The sequence below is a fragment of the Nicotiana sylvestris genome, chromosome 8 (genome assembly GCF_000393655.2).
Source record: "Nicotiana sylvestris chromosome 8, ASM39365v2, whole genome shotgun sequence".
Taxonomy (NCBI): domain Eukaryota; kingdom Viridiplantae; phylum Streptophyta; class Magnoliopsida; order Solanales; family Solanaceae; genus Nicotiana; species Nicotiana sylvestris.
In genome coordinates, this window is record NC_091064.1 from 4,969,173 (window position 1) to 4,991,580 (window position 22,408).

Below are 22,408 nucleotides of genomic sequence, written 5' to 3' on the forward strand. Positions count from 1 at the left end.
TTATTATTTAATATCATTAATTATTCCCACCACTAATTATTCAGTACTTTTTTTTTTGGGCGATCAATCAAACGATAAATTGTTGGAATTAATTACTCAAAATCCTTAAACAATGACCCTAAACAATTTATTATTGAAGACTTAAATATAAATATTAAATCTTTCTATAACAGTCATTATTTATAACAATATTTTATTATAATATTCAAATGTGTTTTGAATTAATTTTTCATGTTATATTGTAATATATATATTATCTATAACCGCACTTTACTACATCAGCCAAAAAATATCAGCGATAGTGTTGTAAAAGAATTTGACTGTGTATGTTATCTACTACAAATCTACAATCAATTAGATTAACAGCAGTACTGCTGGTCACCAAAAAACAGACTATATAAGGAGTAATAAATTTGAGCCTGTTATAAATATATTATATTATGGATGTTCATTTAGTACTCCGTTGTAAATAAGCTTCCTGAAGAAGCTTACCCATATGGGACTCCACCGTAAATATGTTTATCTATTTAGTACTATATTGGAAATAAGCTTCCTGAAGAAGCTTATCACTTCGGTACCCGGTTATGGATAAACATTACCCCCAGTAGAAGTTTATCCATACCGGGTATAATAGGCTTATCTTTTCAGTACCCAGTTATGGATAAACATTACCCCCGGTAGAAGATTATCCATACCGGGTATAATACGCTTATCCATTCAGTACTCTGTTATGGATAAATATTGCTCTCAGTAGAAGATTATCCATATCTGGTACAGCAGCAGCTTACACAGCAGCTTGTAGTAGCAGCTTACACAACAGCTTATAGTAGCTTACACTGCAGCTTGTAGTAGCAGCTTACACAGCAGCTTATAGTAGCAGCTTACAGAGCAGCTTCCTTTCTTCTATAAATAGAAGAGATTTCAGTTCATTATGTACATCAGTTTGAATTCGAATAATATATCAGTTTCTCTCTATACTTGTCTTTACTTTATAGTCTTTATTTCATAACACGTTATCAGCACGAAGCTCTACCATCTCGAGCAAATATTTTGAAAGTATCTGAGGTAAGAACTTTCTTTTCCTAAATAATGTCAAATCTTTCTAAACTTGAATTTGTAGCCCTGGATATATCGGGCAAAAGCTACATGTCTTGGGTGCTTGATGCTGAAATTCATCTTGATGCGATGGGTCTGGCAGACACCATCAAGGATAAAAATCAGGCATCAAACCAAGACCGTGCCAAAGCAATGATATTCCTACGCCATCACCTTGATGAGGGCCTGAAAATGGAATATCTCACTATTAAAGATCCAGTCATACTGTGGAATAATTTGAAAGATAGATATGACCACCTGAAGATGGTCGTTCTTCCACAGGCACGTTATGATTGGACTCATCTAAGGCTACAAGATTTTAAATCTATCAGTGAGTATAATTCTGCTATGTTCAGAATTATTTCCCAATTAAAATTATGTGGTGATAATATTACTGATCATGATATGTTGGAGAAAACTTTCACCACTTTTCATGCCTCGAATATGCTCCTGCAGCAGCAATATCGAGAGATGGGATTTAAAAAGTATTCTGAACTTATCTCACATCTTCTTATAGCAGAGCAACATAATGGGCTATTAATGAAAAATCATGAAAGTCGACCTATTGGTTCTTGTCCATTCCCTGAAGTGAATGAGACGAACTTCCACCAAGCTAAACGTGGAAGAGGTCGTGGCCCCAGTCGTGGTCATGGCCGTGGTCGGGGAAGAAACCCCAATCATGGTAATAATAATGCACCAAAGAAGCCTCCTCACCACCAGCAGTGGAAAAGGAAGGAACAAAAGCATGAAGCGGTGCAAGCGCCAAATGCAGAAAATGCATGCTATAGATGTGGAGGAAAAGGGCACTGGTCACGTACTTGTCGTACGCCAAAGCACCTGGTTGAGCTTTATCAAGCCTCCCTGAAGAAGACAGAGAAAAATGCTGAAGCAAATTTTATTTCTGAAGATAATTTAGACTTCATGCATTTGGATGTAGCTGATTACTTTGCACTCCCAGAAGGAGAAACAAGTCATGTAATCGGTAGTGAATCTGTAGAAATGTAAATATTTTAATTTTTGTTGTTTGTAATAGATAGTATGGTTATGTAATTGTTGTACATAAATAAAAGTTATGCTTTGATAATGATGTTTACTATAATATATTTTATTTATGTTATTTTGAAGAATATGGATAACCCTCAAATTATGTTTGGATCAAAGACAAATCATGAAGATATTTGTGTTATTGATAGTGGAACAACTCATGCCATATTCAACGATCAGAAATACTTTTCTTATTTGCATAAGGAAAAAGCAAATGTTTCAACAATTTCTGGTAATATAAGTTTGATTGAAGGCTCCGGAAGAGCCATAATATTTCTGTCTAAGGGAACAAAACTTATTATAGACAATGCATTGTTCTCCTCCAAGTCCCGAAGAAACTTGTTGAGTTTTATAGATATCCGCCGAAATGGGTATCATGTAGAGACAATAGATGAAATGAACAGGGAATATCTTTGTATTACAAAGAATATTTCTGGCCAGAAATGCATTGTAGAAAAGTTACCAACTTTATCTTCTGGCTTATACTATTCAAAAATTAGTACAATTGAAGCACACTCTATCGTAAACCAGAAGTTTACGGATTCAAATACTTTTGTGCTTTGGCATGGCCGTTTGGGCCATCCCGGATCAATAATGATGAGACGAATTACTGAAAATTCGAGTGGGCATCCATTAAAGAACTTGAAGATTCTTACAAATGACGAATTTTCTTGTGATGCTTGTTATCAAGGAAAAATGATCACTAGACCATCACCGATGAAGGTTGGTATTGAATCCCCTGCCTTTTTAGAGCGTATACATGGGGATATATGTGGACCTATTCACCCACCAAGTGGGTTGTTTAGATATTTTATGGTCCTAATAGATGCATCTTCAAGATGGTCTCATGTGTGCCTACTATCATCTCGCAACCTGGCGTTTGCAAAGCTATTAGCCCAAATAATTCGATTAAGGGCACAATTCCCAGATTATCCTATAAAGGCCATTCGCCTTGATAATGCTGGAGAATTCCCATCTCAAGCTTTTGATGATTATTGTCTATCAGTTGGGATAAAAGTTGAACATCCTGTAGCTTATGTTCATACTCAAAATGGCCTTGCAGAGTCATTTATTAAACACCTGCTATTGATAGCAAGACCACTACTTATGAAAACAAAATTGCCCACTACTGTTTGGGGCCATGCTATCTTGCATGCAGCATCACTTATCCGTCTCAGACCGACACATTATAATAAATATTCTCCATCACAATTAATTTTTGGTCATGAACCAAATATTGTCCATCTACGAATTTTCGGATGTGTTGTATATGTGCCAGTAGCACCACCACAACGTAGTAAGATGGGACCACAAAGAAGGATAGGAATATATGTTGGGTTTGAATCACCCTCTATTATTCGCTATCTTGAACCATTGACAGGAGATTTATTTACTGCTCGATTTGCAGATTGTCGGTTTGATGAAACAAATTTTCCACAATTAGGGGGAGAGAAAAAGGAAATCAAAAGAGAAATTGTGTGGAAAGTTTCATCATTATCTCACTTTGATCCCCGTACCCCTATATGTAATCAGGAGGTCCAGAAGATCATCCATTTACAGAATATAGCAAATCAAATGCCAGACGCATTTACTGATTTGAAAAGGATAACTAAGTCACATATCCCAGCAGAGAATGTGCCTATCCGAATTGATGTCCCAGTAGGACCATCTACTAGCATGAGAGCTAGTGAACCTAAAGCACGCCTGAAGCGTGGTAGGCCTTTGGGTTCTAAGGATCGAAATCCTCGAAAAAGAAAATCGACAAATGATCAAAACGATACTATGAAGGGATCTCCTGAAGAGACCCAAAATCTGATTAGTTCTGAGATTCCTGAAGAAATCAATGAACCCGAAGCTCATGTGAGTGAGGAACTTTTAATAAGTTCGAACGGTGATGGGATTAATTTAAATCGATTTGAAATAGTGGTGGATAATATTTTTGCATATAATGTTGCACTTAATATTATGCAAGATAGTGAGGATCTTGAACCTCGATCTGTCGAAGAATGTCGACAAAGATCTGATTGGCCAAAATGGCAAGAGGCAATTCAATCGGAATTGAAGTCACTTGCTAAAAGAGAGGTCTTTGGACCAGTAGTCCAAACACCTGCTGGTATAAAACCAGTTGGTCATAAATGGGTTTTTGTGCGAAAAAGGAATGATAAAAATGAAGTTGAAAGATACAAAGCTCGCCTTGTTGCACAAGGATTCTCACAACGACCTGGAGTCGATTTTGATGAAACATATTCACCTGTTATGGATGCCATAACATTTCGATATCTCATCAGTTTAGCACTACATGAAAAGCTTGAAATACATCTAATGGATGTAGTTACAGCTTATCTGTACGGTTCACTTGATAATGAAATTTATATGAAAATTCCTGAAGGATTTAAAATGCCTGAAGCAAAATCTCAGGAAATGTATTCAATCAGATTACAAAGATCTTTGTACGGTTTAAAGCAATCTGGGCGCATGTGGTATAATCGCCTTAGTGAATATTTGCTGAAAGAAGGTTACATAAATGATGTTATTTGTCCATGTATTTTTATAAAGAAAATGGCATCAGAATTTGTTATACTTGCTGTTTATGTTGATGACATAAATCTTGTTGGAACTCCAGAAGAGCTCCAAAAGGCAATTGAATATCTTAAGAAAGAATTTGAGATGAAAGATCTTGGAAAGACAAAACTTTGTCTTGGTCTGCAAATTGAACATTTAGCAGACGGGATCTTTATCCATCAATCTGCCTATACAGAAAGGGTCTTAAAACGCTTTTACATGGACAAAGCGCACCCATTGAGTACACCAATGGTTGTTCGATCACTTGAAGTGAATAAGGATTTGTTCCGACCTCCAGAAGAGGACGAGGAACTCCTTGGTCCCGAAGTACCCTATCTCAGTGCAATTGGTGCACTAATGTATCTTGCTAATGCTACAAGGCCTGACATAGCATTTTCTGTTAATTTACTAGCAAGATATAGTTCTTCTCCTACACGAAGACATTGGAACGGGATTAAGCATATATTGCGATATTTAAAGGGAACTCTTGATATGAGTTTGTTTTATGCTAACAAAGATAGTGCAGACCTTGTTGGTTATGCAGATGCAGGTTATTTATCTGATCCCCATAAAGCTCGATCTCAAACCGGCTACGTATTTACATATGGAGGTACTATCATATCATGGCGCTCCACAAAGCAATCTATTGTTGCTACTTCTTCAAATCACGCTGAGATAATAGCTATTCATGAAGCAAGTAGGGAATGCGTATGGTTGAGATCAATAATTCATTTTATTCGAGAAAAATGTGGTTTGGAATGTGAGAAAAGACCCACAATTTTATACGAAGACAATGCTGCATGCATAGCCCAATTGAAGGGAGGATTTATAAAAGGAGATAGAACGAAGCACATTTCACCAAAATTATTCTACACACACGATCTTCAGAAAAATGGTGACATTGATGTGCAACAAATCCGTTCAAGTGATAATCCAGCAGATTTATTCACTAAATCTTTGCCAACTTCAACTTTTGAGAAGATGGTATACAAGATTGGAATGCGGAGACTCAAATATTTGAAACAAGGTTTTCATTAGGGGGAGTAAAATACGCGATGCACTCTTTTTTCCTTACTAAGGTTTTTTCCCATGGGGTTTTTCTTATAAGGTTTTTAATGAGGCACCTAACAATGCGTATTACTAAATATGTGTACTCTTTTTCCTTCACTAGAATTTTTTTCCCACGTGGTTTTTTCTAGTGAGGTTTTAATGAGACACATTATCTTTTAATGAACATCCAAGGGGGAATGTTATAAATATATTATATTATGGATGTTCATTTAGTACTCCGTTGTAAATAAGCTTCCTGAAGAAGCTTATCCATATGGGACTCCACCGTAAATATGTTTATCTATTTAGTACTATATTAGAAATAAGCTTCCTGAAGAAGCTTATCACTTCGGTACCCGGTTATGGATAAACATAACCCCCAGTAGAAGTTTATCCATACCGGGTATAATAGGCTTATCTTTTCAGTACCCAGTTATGGATAAACATTACCCCCGGTAGAAGATTATCCATATCGGGTATAATAAGCTTATCCATTCAGTACTCCGTTATGGATAAATATTGCTCTCAGTAGAAGATTATCCATATCTGGTACAACAGCAGCTTACACAACAACTTGTAGCAGCTTACACAGCAGCTTGTAGTAGTAGTTTACACAGCAGCTTATAGCAGCTTACACAACAGCTTATAGTAGCAGCTTACAGAGCAGCTTCTTTTCTTCTATAAATAGAAGAGATTTCAGTTCATTATGTACATCAGTTTGAGTTCGAATAATATATCAGTTTCTCTCTATATTTGTCTTTACTTTACGGTCTTTATTTTATATCAGAGCCTTCGAAATTAAATTATTTAAACTAACATTATTCCTGGTTGATATCTAACATATTGAAGCTAATTTGGAAAAAAGTATGTAAATACATAATAAGCCAATCAAAAACGAAATTGCGATTTCTCCTTTCAGTTATACTCGTCGGCGGTCATATAATCGTTCAATTGAGAGAGAGAGAGAGAGAGAATTTGGATCGGCGATTGTTTTCCTTCTTTTTTCTCCATTTCCGTACGTAGCTCCGACCAGCGCCATTATGAATGAGAAGGCCAACGTTACAAAGGAACTCAATGCCAAGCACAGAAAGGTATCAACTCAAAATTCTCATTCTTATTGCCTTTGATTTATTTCTTTTTTTCCGATGACCGTAGTGTCCGGGCTAGCTTTTAATGCATGCACTCGACTAATTCCACGAGTGCCTGTTACCTCCCAATAGTACATGTACCCAATGGCGGAGCCACCTTATGCGGAGGGGCGGAAAAGATACGTGTGCGGTTAGGTAAAAAAAAATATACTATGTGTTGAATCCTTTAGTTTTTCGTGCGTTTACTTTTTTATTTTGATATCCCTTTGTAAAAATTTCGGTTCTGCCAACGGCATGTATCGGATAACTCTATCCACTAAGGCTCGGACAGATGAAAAGAAATCATCTGAACATGAGACCTCATAATTCTCAACTCACTTCATTGACTACTAGGCCATGCCCTTGGGTGCCTTATTGCCTTTGTTCTTATTTTGATTTTGATAGCCGATGGTTTAGCTTTTTGGTTATTGTTTGGTGGATCAATATCGTTCATTGTTCTTATCATCTCATTTTTTGAGTTTTATGATCCTCTTTTTTCAGTTATATACTTGTCGCTCTATTGATAATTAATAAGCGAACCTTGTGATTAATGAAATTTAAAATCAAGTTTGTTGTTTAATAGTGGGATAGATCAGTCAGAACAACCAGCTTTGATTTATTTGAGCTGTTAATTGATATGTCTAAATTTTAGCTTTTCAGGTTCTAGCTAACATTTTTAACTGAGTGGAAGTTAGAACATATTAAACAGTAAATGTAATTATCCATATAAATCATTCTGATGATAAGTTTGTTTCAAAGAGTTGATCAACAAAAACAAAGATAGTTACGCGTCAACCCAAGCTAGTTGGGAGTAACTATATGAATCCTTATTGTCCATTTTGCTCCATTTAAAACTGTTTCGTTGTAATTTTCAATAATTTAGGTTCTCCGGCCTTTGTGGTCCGGCCCTTCCCGGACCCTGCGCATAGCGGGAGCTTAGTGCACCGGGCTGCCCTTTTTAGGTTCTCCAGCGTTAGAAGTTTTCCACGTATAATTGGCCATTCATGAAAAGACGAAGAAAAAAGAAAAGGTCTTTACATAGAATTGCTCCCCCGTGATGGTGGAGGAGGAGGAGAGACATGTCTAGACAACTAGAAGGAGTTTAAGCCAAGCACTTACTGACCATATATTTAAAAAGATAACCTGTATATGTAGTACAATTTTTTTGTGAAAGGGGATTCAATTGAACCCCCTTCACCAGCATAGCCCCGCCACAGGCAGTATCGTGGAAGTGTTATGTGACTCACTTGTGCTTTTGGCCTACACAGTTTGTTCCTGATGGTTTCATTTTCCTTTTACACATGTATTCATGTTTTGAAGGGGAGCCTTGGCGTAACTGGTAAAGTTGCTGCCATGTGACCAGGAGGTCACAAATTCGAGCCGTGGAAACAGCTCCTTGCTTTGCAGGTTAAGGCTGTATATAATAGACCCTTGTGGTCCGGCCCTTCCCCGAACCCCGCGCATAGCTGGAGCTTAATGCACCGGGCTTCCCTACGTGTATTCATGTTCTATATAATGCCGGACTGTGTTTGTTGGCAGATATTGGAAGGACTCCTTAAGTTGCCAGAGAACAGGGAGTGTGCAGATTGTAAAGCCAAGTATGTACTAGGATATATTTGGATTTGATAATATGGAATTCAGAACTTATGCTGGTGCGAGGATTAATTCTTGATATTAAACAGAAATTGCCTTTAATGTATTCTTTTTTAATTCAACGCAGAGGTCCTCGATGGGCAAGTGTGAATCTGGGGATCTTCATATGCATGCAATGCTCCGGAATCCACAGAAGTCTAGGGGTACACATTTCAAAGGTATTTTATCGACTATTCTACCATCAATCCGTCATCATATCTGAGATTTGCAAGATATGTCTGAACTATGAAATGGTGCAATAGTAATAGTTCATGTTTTAGTTTCTAGGACTTATGGCGATTGATAGACTATTAAGGCTCGTAGTCTTGATTGACTTAAGAACCATTTGAACTACTAAATATTATGTGAAGCGTATACTTATTTTATCCTTTTCCAGCTGACAGCACCCTACTGAAATACATTAATCCATAGATCACCGAGATGGAGATGACTCTACATTAATTGATTCGCCTTAGAAATGACTGTCTGTGAACGTCTCATCTCAGCATGCCTTCATGTTTGTCAGTGCTTGCTTTTGATAGATCAAGTATGAGAATGTATGCAAAACATGCTTTACATTTTTTTTGGCATATCTATTGATGATATGGTGATATAGTGGTGATCGGGCTGTTGAGTTTCTTTTGGAACTCGAAAATATGCTTAATTTTGTGACATTCTTATGTCAGCTTCGTCCGAGATCTAAATACGTATATTTACTCCAATTGATGTTTATATATGATGTTCTTTTCTCTTTTTCTGATTCACGTGGTATAGTGGATTCCATTTTTTTAAAATGTTTGTGAAGTCTAGAGGGCCTACCAAGTGAGGTTGAGCCTTGTGGAATATCATTCAAGCCCGGCTTGAGCTCTTGGTTTCTGGTCAAAGCCAATCTGTGCTTGAGCTCCCTTATGGACTCAAATTGGCTTAGCTCTTTAACACTCCTAACCTCAATAATCATCCCTTTTTCTGCCAAAAATCTTTATTAAATTATTTGGCCAAGATTCTGTTATTTGACGGTTTAATCCACTTTTATGTATGGTAAATGCATTGATCCTTGTTTTTTTATAAATGCACGCTGATGTGTATCTGGACCATGAGAGATGAATTTCCATACCTTCATGTGTTTCTAGATTTTCTTTTTTTTCTAATGACTATTGTTGGATATGTGAAAGATGCTTATTGTTTCAAAGTCTTGTTATGTTTTCTGTTGTTTGCGAATTTATGCAGGTTCGATCAGCTACTTTAGATACATGGCTTCCTGAACAAGTTGCATTTATTCGATGTAAGTCCCTTTTTTTAAACTCTTACAGTTTTGATGTTGATATCATACATAATTAGTAGCCTAAAACTGTTGACCTGTTACATAAATAGCTTAATTGTACGTGATCCCTTTTTTGATGCTGTATAGCAATGGGAAATGAGAAGGCAAATAGTTATTGGGAAGCGGAGCTTCCTCCAAATTATGATAGAGCTGGTATTGAGAATTTCATCCGTGCAAAGTATGTCCTTACTAATCCCTGGCTTAAGCAATCCTTGATCCTTTAATCTAGTTTTTTGCAACTCGTCTAAGGCAGTACCTGTGTATTATTCAGGTATGAAGACAAGAGGTGGATCCCAAAGAATGGGAAGGAAAAATCAGTTTCCAAGGTTCAAGAAGAGTTGGCCACAGTGCAACGGCAACAACGTTGTGACAGAACTGTCCATGAATCCGGTGGTTCGTCTGATGAGAGGATAAGCATACAACGCCCTAGCATAAAGCAAGATATACCTTCTGCTAGATTCAGTATACCTCTGCCTCCAAAAGCACCAGAGCAAGTACGTCAAACCTATGTTCCAAACTCTGAATCATATAGTTCAACTCATGAAAAGGTATCTTCGGGTGTGGTTCCTCAGCAGACAAGTCAGAAGACACAACCAATTGCAGTCACTGAATCTGCAAAGCAGGTTGCAGAAGTTGCCGATCCTCCTAAAGTTGATATTGCTACTGATCTTTTCGACATTCTTTCTATGGATGCTCCAAATGACAATGGCGCAGATGCTGCTTCTGTAGATGATATCTCGTGGAAAGGTTTCCAATGTACGTTAAGTCACCGTTTTGTTAGAACTGACTTCTCTTTATCTTTACTTTCTTCTTTACCTTGGGGAGATCATGGTTAATCCCAGCAGAGACAAAAAAAATTAGTTCATCCTCCCCCCACCCCCCACCCCCCCGAATCTTGGTGGACAAATTACACAAACTTTATTTTTTCTTTCCTTTGGCCACCTCCTCCCATCTGCCTAAGCCTTGGTAGGAAAATGGGATAATTCATGTAGCAATTGGAATAATAGAAGTGCATGACCAACTTGGGGAAAAACAGCATGGGCATTCTTTTGTCCATTTCTTTCTTTTTTACTATGATTCATAATTTTCCATTCCTTCTACGTCTATTTTTGATTGAGGGTGAATGAACCCTTAGGTCGCAGGTTCAAGTTACCAAGGGAGCAAAGTGGGGAGCTCCTGCGGAGGGGTAAAAAAAGGGTGCATGATAGTTTGAGAAAAGCAACAGCTTGAGCACCAAGGGTGCGCCCTGGTAGTCAATAAAATGGGTTGAGAACCTGATGTCTCAAGTTCAAATCCCAACGGAGACAAAAATACTAGGTGATTTTTTCTCATCTGTCCAGGATTACCTGATACTTGTTGTTGGTGGGAGGTAGCAGATATCCCGTGGAATAGTCGAGGTGTGCACAAGCTGACCTATACACCGCGGTTATTAAAAAAAAGCAATAATTTGAGAATATTCTTGGGGATCTGTATTGCAGTCGCTATGTCATTTGTTTAGCTCATTTTATTCTAATCAAACCTTGTATACTTCTCAGCTTCTCAAGAAGCAATGGCAGCAGCAAAAACTGGTGTTGCAAGATCTGATCATCGGAAATCCCAATCTGCTTCTGCAGTTGAAGATTTATTCAAGGATTCACCATCATTGCCATCGTCAATTTCAACTTCTTCCTTGTCAGAGAAGCTTCCAAAAGATGTAAAAAATGATATCATGAGCCTTTTTGACAAGGTATTATCGCTATTTAGAACTGGAGCTTTAAGTTGTTCTTGGTCTTTTTTATTTTAGAAGGTGCAAGTAGCACACATAGATGATAAAGTGAGAGAAAGTCACTTGAAATGGTTTAGTCATGTCATGCGTCGACCTCCCGTTGCAACGGTACGGTCTGTAGGTGTGAAAACATGGTGAGTTAAAAGGGGACGAGGCAGACCTAAACTTACATGGGACATAAATTGTCTCGAACGACCTATAATCTCTTGGAATCCTCGCAGACTTAGCGAAAAATAAGGCGCAACGGAAGAAAAAGCTTCTATATTGGCGATACCTATTACCTGGGACTAAATTTTGATCATGTTAGTATGTTCACTTTAGGTATTATATTCTCTAAGAGTCTTTTAGTCGATATTTATATGCCAATAGAAAATATAGAGAATTTCTACCATCTCTCATCATTGTACAATATGGGTCTAACATGAACTTAATAAGGGCAGCATGGTCAGTAAGGATTCATATAGTCAACCCGAACTTGCTCGGAATCGAGGCATAGTTCTATGTAGTCTAAAAATAATGTTGAATATTCTGCAGTCCAATACGGTGTCACCATTTGCCATGCATCAGCAACAAATTTGCCAGCTAGCTCAACAACAGTCTCTTCTAATGGCTGCTGCCGCTGCTAGTGGCACTTTAAAAATCCCCGTGGATGGTCAACAAGGACCAAATGGCTCCAATATAGTGAATCAAAGTTGGCCAAATGTAGGCTACCAGTTCCCTGGAATGACGATGCCAGCCAGTGGAAAGACTGAACTGGAGAATTATTTGCAGGTCAAAAATGCATGAATGTTGAGTTTTCTATTGAAATTTTGCCTATAAACTCTGCTAAAAACTGTTTTTCTTTGCTTGTAAACTAGGTGGGCACTGGGGGAGCAACACATTTAGCTGGAAACTCTGTCCCTCTTTCAACATCCAGGTATTTACTTCTCGTTCTATGTCATTTGTGGACTGTAGATTGGTTCATAACAGCTAGATTTAGATGCAACAATTTTTTTTTAAGGCATAATCTGAAGTGAAAAACCTGAGGATAGGTTCTGTCTAAATATTTTTTTTTTTAAAAGAAAAAAAAAATTAGTTGTTAATTAGACAGAGCCTATCTTCAGGTTTTTTACTTCAGATTACACCTTCTGTCCTGAAGCATAAAATGAACTGTAGCATAATAAACGAGTTAAACAATAACAACTATGTCTCAGTCCCAAATAAGTTGGGGTCGGCTATATGAGTTCTCGCTCACCATGTTATCTGTATTATGAGGATTCATCAGAATTTGGCAAGTTTTACGTACGGCAACCATCCTCCTTTATTCAGGGAACGAATAAAATTAATCATCAACTGAAACAGGGCATCCTGTAGATCTATTAGATGATCATATATGGTAATCTTTTCCCTTTAGTTTAAAACTTTGAGAAATCAGAGCATTTAATTTAGTTAAACCATAACATGAAAGCTTCCTTGAGAAAGCAATGCATCCACTACAAATTTATGACAATTTGTCTGATGTTTTATTACGATTTACTGCAAAGAAAGGGTTTTTTCTAGACATCATGTATCAGCTTCTGAGACAAGACATGTGTTGAACTTTGAACTAAATTTGAATTTTGTACTTTGCTTTAATGGTTTTGGAAACCTGAGATATTCTCGTCATTAATAAAATTATTTCTTTAAAAAAAACGGTTTTAGAAACCTGAAGATTTTGTAGCCACAACTATACGGGTGTACAATCTGCTTTTGATAGCTATTTCTACATTGGTTTGCCACCCAATTTTGATAGTTTAAGTCTATACTATAACCAGGGGCAAATCTATTAGTCTACATATGGTTTTATTTGAACCCATAACATTTAGCCTAGGCATGAATTTATGTGTAAAATATATTGGAATTGTTGAAAACATTGAACTATGAACCCAGAACTCAAACAAGGTGATAGATTATGTGGTTCGAACCCGAATCCTGAACCCATCGAACCAAAATCCTGAATCCATCTCTGACTATAACATCTTGTAACCATTTCCCTTTTAAATACTCACTGTCAGAAAATCTGGATTGATATTTTTATATTTCCTCTTGTATATTGCAGTGTTTACCCAACGGGACAGAATTCTTCGGGCAATGGTACAGTCCCCTCTGTACCGAGCACAGATGCAGCAACCACACTTTCATCAAGTTCTACACAATCCACAAAAGAGTACGATTTCTCGTCTTTGACTCAAGGCATGTTCTCGAAACGCTGAAAAGTTTTTGAGGAAGTATACTAGTTTTTGGATCATAGCATACAAATAGAGTTATTAGCATGAAAGTGGCTATCGGAGATCTATGCGTTACTAGGAAATTATAGACTATCGTAAAGAAACAATATTCAGTTTTCTATGGATGAGTTGATTAATACTTGTAGGTAGAATAATAAGATGTTGAAATTGAATGGACTTTTGGTCTTTTCCCTTCTGATTACAGAAGCGGAGCTAGCCTATTAGGTGCAGTTTGGTCGAATTTAGTTACTTTTGCTTAAACATTGTATTTGTATTAGGTAATTTATTAAGTATGTATAAATATTTAATTGCGAACCCAGTAACAAAGACGAGCTATGGGTTCTATGATAATTCCAAAAGTCAAAACTCATAAACTTTAAATCCTGCTTCTGCCTAATAAGTATCCAACCTGGCGTTGGAAAAAAAAAGGAAATTATGTAAAGGACATGTGCATCTAGATAAACAGCACATCCTCCAAATGCATGATTCTAAGTTATTATTGTTGCGGAAGCCAAATGTATATAGTGTGAATGAGTCACAACTACTATACCAAAAATTATGACAGCCACCAAATAATAAATAAGACAATAAAGCAACAATAAAAGGAACACCAGAATTTACGAGGTTCGGCCAATTTTGCCTACTTCCTTGGACACAACCAATATTTTATTCCACTCCAAAAATACAAGTGAAATAATACTAAAGAGAGAAGATACAAATGTCTTAAGAAGATAAGAAGGCAAATGAGAGGTGTGTCTAAATCCTAAACATTAGGCCTCCTTTTATAGGGGAAAAATCCCCTCCAAACTTAACTCCCAACCAATGTGGGACTTTGGCATTTTGCCAAACTTCAACAAATCTCCACCTTGGCAAAATTCCACATTTTCAATTCTCTCTCAATAACAAATTTTGGTTGTGTCTTCATCTTCAATCTTCAGTGTTCAACAATGTTGATCAAATCCAAACAATGTTGAAACTTGACCGCAGTCACCACCTTTGTCAGCATATCAGCAGGATTCTCTGTAGTATGAATTTTCTTCACCGTGACTCCACCTTCTTCTATGATTTCTCGTACGAAATGATACCGAACATCAATGTGTTTCGTCCTTGCATGATAAACTTGGTTCTTCGCTAATTGAATAGCACTTTGACTATCACAAAAAATTGTGATACCTTTTTGTTCAACACCAAGCTCCTTTAGCAATCCTTGAAGCCAAATTGCCTCCTTCACAGCCTCTGTAATAGCCATGTACTCTGCCTCTGTTGTAGACAAAGCAACTGTTGACTGCAAAGTAGACTTCCAACTAACTGGTGCCTTTGCAAAAGTAAACACATAACCAGTAGTTGATCTTCATTTGTCCAGATCACCCGCAAAATCTGAGTCACAATATCCAACTACAGACTGGTTGCATTCCTGCTCAAAAACTAACCCAACATCTACAGTATTATGAATATACCGTAGAATCCACTTCACAGCTTGCCAATGCTCCTTTCCTGGATTATGCATATATCTGCTAATAACTCCAACAGCTTGTGAAATGTCAGGTCTCGTACAGACCATTGCATACATCAAGCTACCAACAACATTTGCGTATGGTACCTTTGACATATACTCTCGTTCAGCTTCATCTTTTGGCGACATAGTAGTACTTAGCTTAAAATGGGGAGCAAGTGGAGTACTAACTGGCTTAGTCTTTTCATCTATGCCAAAGCGCTGTGGTACTCTCTTCAAATATTCTTTCTGAGATAAACAGAGTTTCTTTGAACGTCTATCTCTAATTATCTCCATGCCAAGAATTTTCTTTGCCTCACCCAAATCCTTCATCTCGAACTCCTTCTTCAGTTGAATCTTCAACTTATCAATTTCTTCCGAATTCTTGGAAGCTATCAACATATCATCAACATATAGGAGAAGATATACAAAGGAACCATCTTTAAGCTTGTGCAAATACACACAATGATCGTATTTGCTTCTCTTGTACCCTTGCCGCAACATAAACTCGTCAAATCGCTTGTACCATTGTCTAGAAGATTGTTTCAATCCGTACAATGATTTTTCAAGTTTGCATACCATATTTTCTTTTCCAGCAACTTTGAATCCTTCTGGCTGAGTCATGTAGATTCCTCCTCCAAGTTTCCATGTAAAAACACAGTTTGTATATCCATCTGAACTAGTTCCAATTCCAAATGTGCTACCAAAGCCAACATAATTCTAATGGAGGAATGTTTTACAACTGGAGAAAACACTTCATTGTAATCAATTCCCTCCTTTTGAGCATATCCTTTGGCCACCAATCTTGCTTTGTAGCGAACATCTTCTTGGTTAGGAAATCCTTCTTTCTTTGCAAATACTCATTTGCACCCAATTGTTTTCTTTCCCTTCGGGAGATTGGTCAATCTCCATGTATGATTCTGATGAAGGGACTGCATTTCATCATTCATGGAAATCCTTCACTTATCTTCTTCTGAACTTTGAATTGCATCTTTATAAGTGGTAGGAACATCATCAGCTACAATTGAGGCAGCACAAGCAACCGTCTCTATAAGACGAACAGGTTTTGTTATTGTCCTTTTTGGCCTGCTGGTTGCTATTGATTCAAGTTGTTGTTGAGGTTCCTGAGTTGGAATATCCCTCTCTACTGGCTCTTCTTCCAGAGGATAATCTTCATATGTTTCCTCCTCTACTTCTTGTGTAGGAAAAATAAATTTTCCCTCAAACTCCACCTGCTTAGAAGCACCCTCATTTTGTTTGGTATCTTCTGTTACCTTATTTACCATAGCAGATTCATCAAAGGTAACATCCCTGCTGAATATTACTTTCTTTGTCATAGGACACCATAAGCGATATCCTTTGACTCCAGAAGTAATCCCCATAAAAATAGCCTTCTTTGCCCTTCGATCCAATTTTGACTCTGTTACATGATAATATGCAGTTGAGCCAAATACGTGCAAAGAGTCATAATCTACAGCAGACTTTCCATACCTTTTTTCAAATGGTGTCTTGCCATCAATAGCAGCAGATGGTAGACGATTAATGAGGTGACATGCATATGTAACTGCCTCAGCCCAAAATTCTTTGCCCAAGCCAGCATTGGACAACATATACCGTACCTTCTCCAGCAAGGTTCGGTTCATACATTCTGCCACTCCATTCTGTTGTGGTGTATGTTTGACAGTGAAGTATCGGACGATGCCATCATTTTGACAGACCTTATTAAAATGATCATTTTTGTATTCACCTCCATTGTCTGTGCGAATACACTTGATCCTCCTGCCTGTTTGATTCTCCACCATCATTTTCCATTTGAGAAAAATTCTCAACACTTCATCTTTGCTCTTTATTGTATACACCCACACTTTTCGGGAAAAATCATCAACAAAGGTTACAAAATAGTGCTTCCCACCTAATGAAGGTGTTTTGGAAGGACTCCAAACATCAAAGTGTACATAATCCACAATACCTTTAGTATTATGGATTGTTGTACCAAATTTAACCCTTGTCTGTTTCCCTTTGACACAATGCTCGCAAAACTCCAAGTTGCAAGCCTTTACTCCTTTTAACAATCCTTGATCTGATAAAGTTTTCAAAGATTTACCTCCAGCATGTCCCAAGCGCATGTGCCATAGCGTGGTTGCTTCTGCCTCTTTTTCGTCACTAGATGTTACTGTCGTTGTCCCAATAACTGTACTACCGCGATAACAGTACATGTTATTGTTCTTCCGATTGGCCTTCATTACCACTAGTGTACCGGAGCATACTCTCATTACTCTATTTTCTGCAATGATTTTGAACCCTTTTGATTCTAGGGCTCCCACAGAGATGAGATTCTACTTCAAATCTGGTACATATCGAACATCTGTTAATGTTCTGATCATTCCATCATGGTTCCTTAATCGTATTGAACCAATGCCATATGAGGTAAGAGGGTTGTTATCCGTTTTGTGGATGACTCCATATTCTCCTTCTTGAAAATCCACGAACCAGTCCCTGTTGGGACACATATGATAGCTACAAGCCGAGTCCATCAACCATATGTCTGATGATGTTGATGGCTCTGTTGTAACTAATGAGAAGTCTGAATCATCACAATCAGCTACATTTGAATCCATAATGGCCTTTCCATTGTTATGTTTGGCCTTATTCTTCTTTGCTGGGTCTAGATCTTGACTTGGATCTTCCCTTCTTTGTCCTCATTTGATTTTGAGGACGACCCCTCACAATCAGTGCTTCTCCTTCTCCGCCCTTTTGTTTTTCTCCCTTTCTTTGTTCATAGCTGTACAAAACCGAACAAACTTCTCTAATACAACCAAATGCATGATTCTAAGTTATTGTTGTTGCGGAAGCCAAATGATTCTAAGTGTGAATGAGTCACAAATGTGAGGGGCCGTCCTCCAAATGCATGATTATAAGTTATTGTTGTTGCGGAAGCCAAATGTATATAGTGTGAATGAGTCACAACTACTATACCAAAAATTATGACAGACACCAAATAATAAATAAGACAATAAAGCAACAATAAAAGGAACACCAGAATTTACGAGGTTTGACCAATTTTGCTTACTTCCTTGGACACAACCAATATTTTATTCCACTCCTAAAATACAAGTGAAATAATACTAAAGAGAGAAGATACAAATGTCTTAAGAAGATAAGAAGGCAAATGAGAGGTGTGTCTAAATCCTAAACATTAGGCCTCTTTTTATAGGGAAAAAATTCCCTACCAAATGGCTAAACCACCGATGTGGGATTTGCCAAATTCAACAATTGTATCCTCCTCTTAACTCCAAAAACGAGTTAAGACATTTGCGAATGCGTTACAAATAGGGAAAAATCTCTAGTTAAATATTTTCACTGCTCGTCAATCTTCTCTAGTCCTTTTCAATCAAAGGACAAACTTATGTGTATATATAATTTGTGTGAAAAATAACAACGAAAATTTTGAAAAAATATCTCGGGTTGATCATCACCATCCGCCCCTCACATCTAGGTACAGTGGAATGTGTAACTCAGTTGTTGTTTCGTCCAACTATATTTGTTCCTTTAATCCATAACTTAAAAGAGAGCAACAACGAGGGACAGCCCGTCCATACAACCAGCAAGGAGGATAGCACTACTGGCAAAGACCGTCTAGCAAAAATGTCGCAGGCGTGAAGCGTGGTAGGCCTCGAGCTTGCTTCTTATTATTCTTGTATTTGATCTTTTCCAGCAAAATGAGCCTTTGACATTGGACTATGTCGAACACTGAGACTGACTTTATATATATAGGAAAATCTGCAAAGTCAACTACAACTAGAAGGTATGCTGATCTTTAGGTGTTACTTTATTAAAGTAATCAGTCTAACCTTCGATTCCGTAACTAAGATTTTCTTTCTCGCTCCTTCTGTAATTCCTTTTGATTTCATCCATTCTTTTTTACTTGAAGGGTGGGGCAAAGTGCAAACAGCACCCTCTGTTTCTACTTCTAACTGAGGCAAACAACCGGCATTGTAAGCAAATTAAAAACCTTCACGCCTATTTGAGCCATAGAAAGTTGAAGAGTGCATGAGTCGCCAAAGGGCCACAACAACAGATAGATAGATAATATTATATATCCATCCTTATACAAAAATGAAAAAAATATAGTATTAAAGAAAAATCATTCATTTCATAAATTCTTCATTCCTGGAAAGACGAATAAGCGGAGAGGGTCTACCAACAAACTCATGATCTTTTTGACAACCTCCAAACTTGGATGCATTTCTGCCCCTCCTTTGCTGCAACAGATTTAAATGTTTAAAGTCTGGTCCCTAAAATGGAGAATAATTGAAATTAATATTAGGTCAAAGGGAGGAACTAGAACATTTTGAGACTCTTTTGCTGGAGGATATCTGCTGCTCTTCACATTACTAAAATATTGGTTCAAAATAATTATGACTTCTTTACATGCAGAATCCTGCTTAGAAATGCTTTTCTTGAGCTAGAGTCTATCGAAAACAGCATCTCTACCTCCACAAAATTTGCGCATACATTATCATTCACCAGTGGCATGTGGGAATACACTGGGTATGTCGTTCTTGTTGTTCTTTCCATGCAGAAACTTTTGTGAAAAAACAGAGAAACCTATACATATTCAAACAGGCATAGGCTGAAGAAGGCATCGGGTTGAGTAGACATTGAGCTGTTAAGATGTTTGGACAGTTTGCACAGATAACACCAACATCTTCCATTGATACATAACCGAATGCATTGAAGTATAGCCAGTCCTGTTCCAGGATGTCGAGCTGAAACCTGTAGAACAACATAATCTTTCACTTAGTAGATTATGTGACGAGATCATTGAGTTCACATATAACTTCAGCATCCAGGGTGATGGGGGCAGGGATCACGGTTAAAGGGCATTAAGCAAAGTATCAAAATCATCATCAGATTGTCATCCCAAACAACCTGTTTATAACTACATCATTGCCAGCAAAAGATTTGTTAAACTACAAGTGGAATAAATATGTGTTACATATTACGTCAAATAGAGTTCAAAGAGAAATATCACAGTTGACGGTACATATAGTTCTCCTGTGTAATAATTTATTACCTGAAGATAACCAGTTGTTAGGTACTTAACAGGATATTTCATGTGTCCCTTTTTGCCATTGACGTTCAAACTTTTTTTTGTCGATTAAGGGAAACTTGACAAGTTTATTCAGCATGAGAAGAGCAAAGTTAAGGTCAGACTAAACGGGATTATGGTATCAAAATGCAAACAATTTAGATATCAAGGCTTATTGTTTCAAGATTATGGAATGATATCAAGCTCAAAAAATAGATAAAGATATTACTCATAGGATTAAAATCGGATGGTTAAAATAGAGAAATGCTATCGGGGTTTTACGTGATAGAAGTATGTCTACCAAACTGAAATATAAGTTCTATAGAACATATATAAGACCGGCAACATTATATGATAGTGAATGTCGGGCCGCTAAAGTCCAACATATCCATAAGATTAGTATGAAGAGATGCGCATGCTAAGATGGATGTGTGTCATAAGATTAAAAATGACCACATTTGCGAGAAGATGTAAGTACGATGCATTGAGGATAAAATTACAGAAAGTCGCTTAAGATGGTTCGCTCATGTCCTGCATCGACCTACACATGGACCAGTCTGTAGGTCTGAAACTATGGTGAGTAAAGATGTTAAGTAGGAACGAGATAAACCTAAAATCACATGGAAAGACGTTGTCTCGAACAACCTACAAATTATTGGAATCAATACAAACTTAGCTAAAGATACGACACAGTTGAAGTTGAAGGAAAAAATCCATACATGTGATATCTACTAGTAGTTGGGAATAGCTTTTTGAGAACTTCTATTATTATTAGTATTATAATAATAATAATAATAATAATAATAATAATAATAATAATAATAATAATAATAATAATAATAATTATTATTATTATTATATACATACCATTTCAGCACATAGTGTCGGCCCTTTCTTTAAATAAAGGGCAAAATATAGGCACGATTCAATCATAATAGAACCATGCAAAAAGAGAAGCTCTGATCAGCTAGAACTTATCTTAAAAAAATGCAGAAGTTTAATTGGTTAGTAAACAAAATCAGAAGAGTGTGTCTTGCATGCCTATGAGATGGTAGAACCAGCAGAACTTTGCCTTAATCCCATGACCAATTTCTTTCCTGGTTCAATTAGATGAAAAGTAACTACAAAACCAAACAACCACTGGTCAGGGTACGATGATAGTATCTCATGCACGAGTAGAAGAAAGGAAGTAGGATGATATTCTATCACGGTAAAGAGATGTCACTTGGGCCTAACTCAACCCTAAAAGTTAGCTCATGAGGGGAGGATTGTCCAAGTCTATACAAGGAGACCACCTATGAGATACCCACTCTAACACCCTCTCGCATGCCCCGACCACCAACTGAAGCGTGGACAATATATCATAAGGGCCCAAACGGGACTGGACCTGGCTCTGATACCATGTAAAGATATGACACTTAGGCCTAACTCAACCCCAAAAGCTAGCTCATGAGGGGAGGATTGGCCAAGTCCATATAAGGAGACCACCAGTCCATTCCCCAATCAATGTGGGACTCTAACTCACTCTAACAATCACTAATCTCAGTTAAAAATGCATGTTGCATTAGAGGGAGGGATGCAACCGACAATACCAAGGCCAGATTTCTCCGGTTGGTACTTGACTTTCATGAGACAAGCAATGGTTCCGTGCCTGCAATATATATAGCTTCATAATATTAGTTTCCACATCCTAAAAGGAACAGCAAAAGAGCCCAAAAGATGGCATTTAATTTAAAATAGATTTTCTTGGAGGGAAAAAATACATGCAGAATTGTGATGACCCATTTCATATTAGAAAAGAAGCACATAAACTTCATGTTCTGCCTAGAAAGAAGCCATCATATTTAATGCTCTTAGACTTCGGTCTGAATACACCATCACAAGTGAATTCTAATGGGAGCAGGCAGAGGCAGATCAAGAATTTAAACTTGATAGGTTTGAGCTTTAAAGTTCTTATGATTGAACTCATTGTACTTTTAAAA

General features: G+C 37.3%; 1 protein-coding gene and 1 long non-coding RNA gene across 4 annotated transcripts; both read left to right on the forward strand.

Moving 5' to 3' along the window:
* Positions 1-6,633: 6,633 nt before the first annotated feature.
* Positions 6,634-14,034, forward strand: LOC104247160 (ADP-ribosylation factor GTPase-activating protein AGD5-like). 3 transcript variants are annotated; one of them, XM_009803126.2, is made up of 11 exons: positions 6,654-6,842; positions 8,418-8,476; positions 8,599-8,689; positions 9,738-9,792; positions 9,919-10,009; positions 10,103-10,325; positions 10,404-10,587; positions 11,367-11,557; positions 12,131-12,367; positions 12,454-12,512; positions 13,674-14,034. In XM_009803126.2, exons 1-11 carry the CDS (start codon positions 6,792-6,794, stop codon positions 13,825-13,827), a joined length of 1,395 nt encoding a protein of 464 aa, XP_009801428.1. In that variant the 5' UTR covers positions 6,654-6,791; the 3' UTR covers positions 13,828-14,034. The 3 variants fall into 3 exon arrangements, with proteins under 3 accessions (XP_009801421.1, XP_009801428.1, XP_009801433.1); XM_009803131.2 differs by having other exon boundaries at positions 6,656-6,842; positions 10,407-10,587; XM_009803119.2 differs by having other exon boundaries at positions 6,634-6,842; positions 10,103-10,587.
* A 1,736-nt stretch (positions 14,035-15,770) lies between these two features.
* Positions 15,771-20,339, forward strand: LOC104239581 (uncharacterized). Its single transcript, XR_011401377.1, has 2 exons — positions 15,771-19,885; positions 19,961-20,339. It is a non-coding gene; the product is annotated as an uncharacterized lncRNA (long non-coding RNA).
* Positions 20,340-22,408: the final 2,069 nt, after the last annotated feature.